Raw genomic sequence first — 8540 nt, 5'->3', positions numbered from 1 at the left:
CCTGGATGCCCCAACAAGCTACTTTACACACTCTTTCAATCTCTTCGGCATTTGCATTACCTTCAAGCTTTTGATCTAATAGGCTAAGCACATCGCCTCCTTCGACAACAACGCTTATAGCCATACTTGGGAAGTACCTTAATTTTCCATTTATTTCTGTTTGCTCTGAGTTCCTCCTCCCTGATACAAGCTCGAAAAGCATCATTCCAAAGCTGTAGACATCTGCTTTGGATGTTATTGCCACTCCTGCGATCCACTCCGGTGCCAGATAACCTCTTGTCCCTCTCATGGTTGTCAAGACCCGGCTGAATTCTCTTCCAACAAGTTTGGCTAACCCAAAATCTGCAACTTTAGGACAGAAATCTGCATCTAAGACAACGTTTTCGGGTTTGATATCGCAGTGTATGATGCAATCTCTACACTTCTCGTGCAGATAAACTAACCCTCTCGCTGTTCCCAGAGCAATTTCGTACCTTTCTTTCCAGTCCAAGACATTCGAAGTGTTTTGATGGAAAAGATGAGAAGCTAAAGAGCCATTGGACATGAAATCATAGACTAATAGCTTTTTAGCACCTTGAGAGCAGAACCCTCGAAGTCGAACGAGATTAACATGTTGGATATTCCCAATTGTGCTAACTTCTGCTCGGAATTGCTTTTCTCCCTGACTAACGCTTTCAAGCTTCTTCACCGCTATAATAGTAGAGTCAGGCAATATCCCTTTAAAGACTGAACCAAAACCTCCTCCACCCAATTTCTCCGTAAAGTTCTTCGTTGCATTCTGCAAATCTCTGAATCCAAATGCCACCAATGTGCCGTCCATTCCTTTTCCTCTCCAAACTATCTTCTTTCTCCTTAGTACTAAAAACAGAATGACGAGTAGTAGTAAGAATATTGAGGCAACTACTGATCCAACAACTGAACCAATCACAACAACAATGATTGGTCTCTTTCCGTTTTTAGTACTTTGAAACTCAAAAGCGGCTAAACGAACGTAGAGACTTCTTCCCCTACCGTCACCTACTCCGAGCTGTTGCAGATCTAAGAGGTCTCTATTCCAAATTGAACATCCTGTGTTGTCGTAAGAATAAGCAGTGCAAGAGCAGTTGTTTAAGCAGAATGATTCGCAAGCTTCGGTGTTCTCCACATGCTCTGATAGTTTATTTTCAGGCAACGTCATGCTTGGAATTTTTACAAATCTATCTCTGTCGCCATTTGCACCGTCTGTACTTTTCCCACAAAGAAGCTTGGTTTTTCTGATGCACCCGCCAGAGTAGTCCTTCAAATCCCAATCATGTTGCGACTTTGGTTCAAACCCCCTTAGACACTTACAAAATGGCACTGAATTGTCATTGCAACTTCCATATGCCCCACAAAAAGCATAGACTTCGCATTGTTCTCTCGGTTGAGACCAAAACGTATCCCATTCCTTGTTAGGATTCAGTATTAGTTCCTTAAACTGCCCTGTAACATCCATAGAAAATCTAACTACTGTGTCTTCAGTGCTATTGAGATTGTAGATATTTTTCTTTTTTGGGTGAATAAAAGAATAGGATAAACAGATCTCGTTATCATTTGAAACGAAGGTGAAGTTGATGTAAGAACTCCGCCCCATCTCAGGGACTAAGCTAAAAGATTCAGTGCTTTCATCCCAAGCTCCACTGCTCCAATAGATCCTAGACTTATTCCACATGATCACAAAAGTGTTCTCACTTGGGACTAGCTCCAAAGAGAAAAGACACGGGGATGGATCCTCTAAATTCTTCCATGAAGTTACCATGTACTTATGTTGGGTCTTTTTGTTGTATCCGAGTTTACTCCCCGGTAGCCACGTATCAGTTAGATAATCAAAACTTTCCCACAATATTGGTTTTGACAAATTAGAATCATCTTTTAAAACAAGGTTTCCATTGTCTAAAAGAACAGCAATCGTTGAATGTGAACTACTGGAGTTCACATTCGTGGACCAAATTGGGAGTTTGGACTCATTGAAGAGAACTAAATTGCCATTAGAGATTCTTACTTCTGAAGAAAATCTATCCATGACAGGTTTTTCTCTATTAGCCACCCAAACAATGGTGTGTGGAACTTCTTTGTACCACATTCCTAAGTAATAGTTCGAAGAATTATTACCTGGTTTAAAGAATCCCAGTACAAAGATTCCATGACCTGCAGAGACAATGGTTTGGTCTCCGGAGAGAGATCGGTTCTCAGAGATGGTATCATCAGCTCCCATGGACATATGGCTCTTGAGAAATAGGCAGTGGATGAGAACAACCATCATTAAACTTGGTTGGGCCTTCTTCTGATCCATGGTTTAACAGATTTTTGGAGAGTCGTTTTTTATTTGACAAGTGATTTTTGGAGAGTGATTGGCACTTTGAATATAGGACTTTTTTGAAAGCTAGTAGTTGACATATAGCAAGAAAATAATAAGAAGAGCATTTTTAAGTTGATCAAACTGAGCTTTGTATAACACCGAAGCCTCTAATTAAGTCTACACGCCGCCATGTTTGAATGATTATCTCCATTTAACTTTTAATTGAATCAAGATTAAAAAAAAAATGTTCACGACTATTACATTGTTAAATTATTTGTGTGTTCTTTGCACAACTCAAACTTTTTAATGTGAGAGAAAACACTGTAAAAAAAAGTTAAATTTATATTTTTATTAGAGAAAATACTATAATAAAATTAAGAACTTGAATCTAGTTATTCAATAAAAGTATATAAAGTTGGTACTTTCCTTGGAGCTTGATATAATCTCCTTATTATCCTTATTATTATCCTTATTATTATTATACTTATTATTATTATTTTTATTATTATTATCATTATTATTATTATTATTATTATTATTATTATTATTATTATTATTATTATTATTATTATTATCATTGTTATTATTATTATTATTATTATTAATTGAGTTTGGTAAAGGATTTGACAAGACCGCCTAATTTGAAGTTCCACTAATTTTCTCATCTGTATTTCAGCCACTTGTTTTTAGGATGTATTAGACTTTAGAAACATACTTCCAAAATGGAAGACTGCCAGCAAATGTTCCAAATTAGTCAACTTATTGCCAATGCTAACAGTAGGAAAATAATAACAAAATAGTTCATTCCAAGCAAACAAATATGCTTGCTACAGGTATAGTGATCCACACCATTATGCTTCGATAATTAGAAAGGAAGAAATCTTGAGCAATATTTGTAATTAAAACCCATCATTGGTGAAATACTAGTGGGACTATGATAGATCATCATAGGAAACAATAACTCTCAACTCCTTAAACCTCATCTCCATAGAAAAGATATTTCACTTTTCACAGCCTCCCTCCGCCTAAATTAACTCTCTTTTATGATAATAAATAGTGCCTTTTCTAATTACTAATGCTACACTTTTTCTAATTACTAATCCAATAATATGCTCAGATTTAAAAGAAACTTGACATTAATTTCATGTATGTATAGAAGTAGCATGGCTTAAAAAATGTTGAAACTTGAAATTAGAAGGTGCTTTTATTTGCATGATGACAAATCTTCACTGAATCCCAGAACCAAAAAAAAATACTGGATTAATATAAACTAATATACAGAAGAAAAAATGGATGAATCTTTGCCTGGTCTGGTTAGTGATAGACAACCAACATGCTTGGCAATTGAAGATACCAAATCTTTATTTGTATTGAAAATTAAAAATATAGTTATATTTATTAAGGGAAAGAAAAGAATTTTAAATTTCCAGTTTTTCGTAAAGCCCTTAACCCATTTTTTGCTTTTTTTTTTCATGACATTGCAAAGCTAAGGATTCCTAACAAAAAAAATAAAAATAAAAAAATAAAAATCAATCTAATTTTTAGATTGTTGACTTGAGTAACACTGGAGCTCCCCTTAAAAAAGAGGATTTTCAAAACCCAAAATAAGTACTTGCGAGGGCTCAAAAGTCAAATCGGAGTAGTTCTTCGCACTCTTGTTATTTCTTAGTTACCGTCGTTTATTACTTGTGGGGCAGCTTTTCCATTTGTTGTCGTTTCCTACTCATCGTTATCTTTAACTGCTAGCTATAATCGTGAAATGTGAATGTCGCTTCCTCCCTTCTAGTCGTTTTTCCTTTCTTGTCGTTTCTTATTGATTGTCGTTTTTGGCACTTTTGCCGTTTTTTCCTTGGTTGTCATTCATTCTTCTCTTCCCTAAGACCTTGTTCTGGACTTTTCGCTTTATTTAAGGTAGTCGTTTAACTTTAATCCTTTCTCAATTGATTTCAAATTATTTTTCCTTTCTTATATATCGTCGTTTATCTTTTGACTGTTTACTTCCTATATAGATTCTTGTCGTTTCTCGTTTAACATCGTTTATGCCCTGTTTGTTTAATGATTGTTTGTCGTTTCTTATTGGTGGATGTATTTTTCACGTTATTGTTATTTCATACTATTTAGAGAAAATTCTTGAGCTTATCTTAAAGTAATTTAGAATTTTACCCATTTCTCTTGATTAATACTCTTTTGGTTAATATAATTATTTGATTAAAAATAATATTAGTTAAGAGTAAGAGGTAAAAATTCAAACTCATACAATCTAAAAGGTATTTGTCTCATTTTCTCTACTTTTTAACGTCTACTATTTGTACTATCTTTTTTAAACTTTCGTCATTTTCTCCATTATTCTTGTTTTCTTAACTCCCCGTTGATTTCTCGTTGTCGTTTATTTTTCCTACGCATTTTCAAATTCTTATCGGTTCTAATATGTAATCGTGTATTTTTTCATTGTTGTTTTCTGCCTTTTTGTCGTTTCCAATTTATGATTGCTTTTTTTTTGTACTGTCGTTTTTCTTTTTTAGTTCATTTTTCAATGTTTTGTTTTCAAGATTCTTGCTGTCTATACTTTCCTTGTCATTTCATATTTATAGACCTTTATACTTTTGGTCGGTTTAGTTTACGTCAGTAATTTTAATTTATTAATGAGAACTTTGTAAAAGAAGAACATTTTAAATTTAAATTCTTTATAAAATGAAAAAAAAAAAATTTGTAGCATACTCAAAATTACTTAAATAGTAGAAAATAGGCCAATATGAAAAGCTTAAGAAAGTATATAGGTCAATTTTTAGTTATAAAAATTAATAGGACATAACTTGTCAAGTTATAGTTCATAACCAAATAAGTTATGAACAAACTTGTCAAGTTCATAGCCAGACAAGTTATGGGCAAAACCGTGAATAACTTGTGACGACCCTCCTATGAGGCCGCCACTGTAACTTAAACTTTAACTTGTACTTACTGGGGTTTCTTAAAATTTGCGGAACATTTTTTTTTTTTTAAAACATAAGAAGGAATACTTTCATAATTCGTAACAATAATTTCAAAAGAATGAATCACTAAATTACTTAAAGGTTTTCTTAATTTAGTTAAGATAAAACCTTCTAAAAATATCTTTCAAACTGAGTGACATTTGAATTCTTGTTTCACATCCTCTTTAAAAGTCTTTCTAAAACTAGCCAATACATTCGGGCCATCTAATTTGACCTTAAAACGAATTTCGTGAGAAATCTTAAATTCAAGTACTTCTTAAAGTCCTTTCAAAATCAATCATTTAAACCGTCGTATTTAAAGTTCGTTTAATTGTTGCGTGCACTGTTGCAACGTTCTAAAACTTAAAAACTCAAGACTAGGGTTGTTAGCTACAACCTCGGTTCTCTTAACATACATATGAAACGGATTTCGTGAGAAATCTTAAATTCAAGTACATCTTAAAGTCCTTCTAAAATTACTCATTTAAATCGTCATGTTTAAAATTCATTTATTTGTTGCATGTACTGTAACGTTCTAAAACTTAAATACTCAAAACTAGGGTTGTTAGCTACAACCTTGGTTTTCTTAACATACATATGTACGTATACTTTTTAAACATACATACTTGAAACTTTTGAATCATATAGGCATATACATGATTTTTCTTAAACTTACTGCGGAAGATAACTGCGTGAGCGGTATCCATTCCCATCTCCACCATTCGTCCGCCGCTTGCCATTGCCCTTCAAGAATTGCTGATAGGTTTCTTACCTACAACATGAACATATCTGATTGAGCTTTCGCTCAGTAAGTAGGAACTATATCTCACAAAATAACTGTAAGTACACATGAATAAATATGCATGAGCTGATTATGCTTAATTATGATGTCTTATCATAATTTTATTATCTTATCTTATCTTTCTTACTGATGGGCCCGAGTGCTCGCGTACCACTTGCGCGCAATCATCGGAACGTGAGGGTTTGCAAGGTCCCCCACGACACCGTGATTATAACTTGAATGCCTCCCTTGAGTCGGAGGACATTATTGTTATTTTCTTTTTCTCCCTTGTGGAGCTTGAGTTACCTCCCTTGTGGAGGCTAGTACGGCACTCAACTGATATTATTCTTATAAGTTCCTCTTGACTTATTAAGGTGTATGTAATATGACATAGCATAGCATACTATAACATGGAATGTACTCAAACACATATACTTCATGTGCACTGCTTAAGTGTATGCAGTATGATCTAGCATAGTATACATAACATTAAATTAACTCAAGCACATATAATTCATGTGCGCTGCTTATGTGTATGCAGCATGACATAGCATCGCATACAATACTTAAAGCATAAACATGCATATATAACATGTGTAACTTTTTCTTTGAAATCTATTCATACTGTAGGCGAGATTCCTACTTACCTGATTTACAGAGCTGGAATCCACTTTTCACCAAATAGCCTATTCTCTTACTTGCTTACTTCTAAAAATGAACACCCATTGAGAGTGTGAGATTATCTGTCGTTTGCTATTTTGTTTTAGCAGCTTATGAAGGAAATCCAGCCCTTTACTTAAGGCATGTATTCCTTTCCTTTACTGAAGGATAATTTACTATAAGGATCAATTAACATCTTATTTTCCTTAATTGCCCTTAACATACTTATGTCTAGGTTGAAAATCATTTACCCAATCTAGTAACGTATTCTCCATAATTTTTCCTCACTGGACTCATTATATTATTAAAGCCCAATTCGGCCTAGAAACTTATTCACGGCATTCTAGCTCTTAGGCCGTTGAAATTTAAACTCTAATGGAATCTCTTAATTTAATGCGGGCCTTGGACCCACATCAAATCCTTAAAATTCTAAGGACCTATCGTGTTAGGCTTGTAAGTGCCTGTCGGGATGTTTTGTTCGAAAACTATTAAGCTTTTAAAAGAACTATCATTCAATTTTTATACAATGATAACTCACTCATTTAGTTACAAGCACTAAAATCCCGTTGTAAAATCTCTTTTCGAATATCGACTTTTGAAAACTATTCCCCAAGTCGTTTTACGGTTGACTTGTAAACCACCGTGAAACTATGTTGTAGAAACCCCTTTTTTTTGAAATCTTTCTTCACAGCTATTCCTCATTAAAGTGAGGTCTAAAACCATATTATTTTACTGAAATCACATCTTGGATTCTTTGATAACCTTTTGTTAAAAACGTCACTGTTTTAGTTTCGTTTTGTTAAATCTGTGTAGTTTCTGAAATCTGCATTTCACTGCATCTTGGAGTTGGATTTTGAAAATCTGTCCTTCACAACAATTCTTCGACTCGTTGAGATCTAAAATTGTCGTTTTTGGATAAAGTTAAAATGCAGCCTCTAAAGGCCTCGTTTGGCTGAAAACAGTGGCTGCTATTTTTTTTTTCTTTTGCTATAGCAATGTTGTAGCAATCATTTAATAAGGCTGTAGCAATCCTTTTAAAAATGCTATAGAATTGCTGTAGCAATCTTCTAATATTGCTATAGCAATCTTTTTGAAAAGGTTTTAGGATTGCTGTAGCAATCTCTTTTAAAATGCTGTAGGATTGCTGCAGCAAATCTTCTTTTAAAAATGTTGTAGGATTGCTGTAGCAATCGCCCCTTTTTTCTATTTCTGAAACTGTGTTTGACAGCCCGTCTGTTTTTACAAACTGGCTTCAAACTTGCTTTTAGAGTTAAAATTGGGTTTTGTCATAGTCATAGAAAATGTTCAAAACAACGAGGGCTATAAGTTCAAGCTTTGAAATATTGAAAAATCTCGCTCTAGGGTTCTTATTTTCGCGTTCAAAGTGACTGGAAATTTTTCCTCTAACCAGAAATAAGCAAACTTAAATCAAGTATAATCATACCAGATTAAACTAACCTCATAACTCACAAAACTAACATAAAACTCACACACCCTTATTACAACACATCTTCCTCATGAACCACAAATTTACATCCATAAATCCAAGCTTAAGGTTGGCTAGAAATTAATGGAGGAGAGCTTAAGAACTTACCCTTGAAGAATTCTCTCGTTCTCTTGAAAAACCTTTGAACTCCTCTAAGATTGTTATTGGCTTGAAACTATAAGAGTATAAGGAAATTTGAGAAGAATAGTTCTACATCTCAAACTTTACTAGAACATAAAAAGAGAGGGTTTAGAGTTTCCTTACCCTTGGAGGAATGCTTGACTAGTCTCCTCCTAGACCCTTTGATCTCTTTCTTCTTCTTCTATG

The 8540-nt window shown here is 34.0% G+C and overlaps 1 protein-coding gene across 1 annotated transcript; it reads right to left on the bottom strand.

The window, feature by feature from the left end:
* Position 1: 1 nt before the first annotated feature.
* LOC112090923 (G-type lectin S-receptor-like serine/threonine-protein kinase At2g19130) lies at positions 2-2407 on the bottom strand (the record flags this gene model as incomplete). Its single annotated transcript, XM_024163323.1, has 1 exon — positions 2-2407. A coding segment is annotated over exon 1 (2310 nt), but the record flags the coding sequence as incomplete, so codon positions are not given.
* Between the last annotated feature and the right edge of the window lie 6133 nt (positions 2408-8540).

Source organism: Morus notabilis, unplaced genomic scaffold, assembly GCF_000414095.1.
Source record: "Morus notabilis unplaced genomic scaffold, ASM41409v2 Scaffold2083, whole genome shotgun sequence".
Lineage (NCBI taxonomy): Eukaryota > Viridiplantae > Streptophyta > Magnoliopsida > Rosales > Moraceae > Morus > Morus notabilis.
This window is presented reverse-complemented; position numbering and strand designations above follow the sequence as displayed.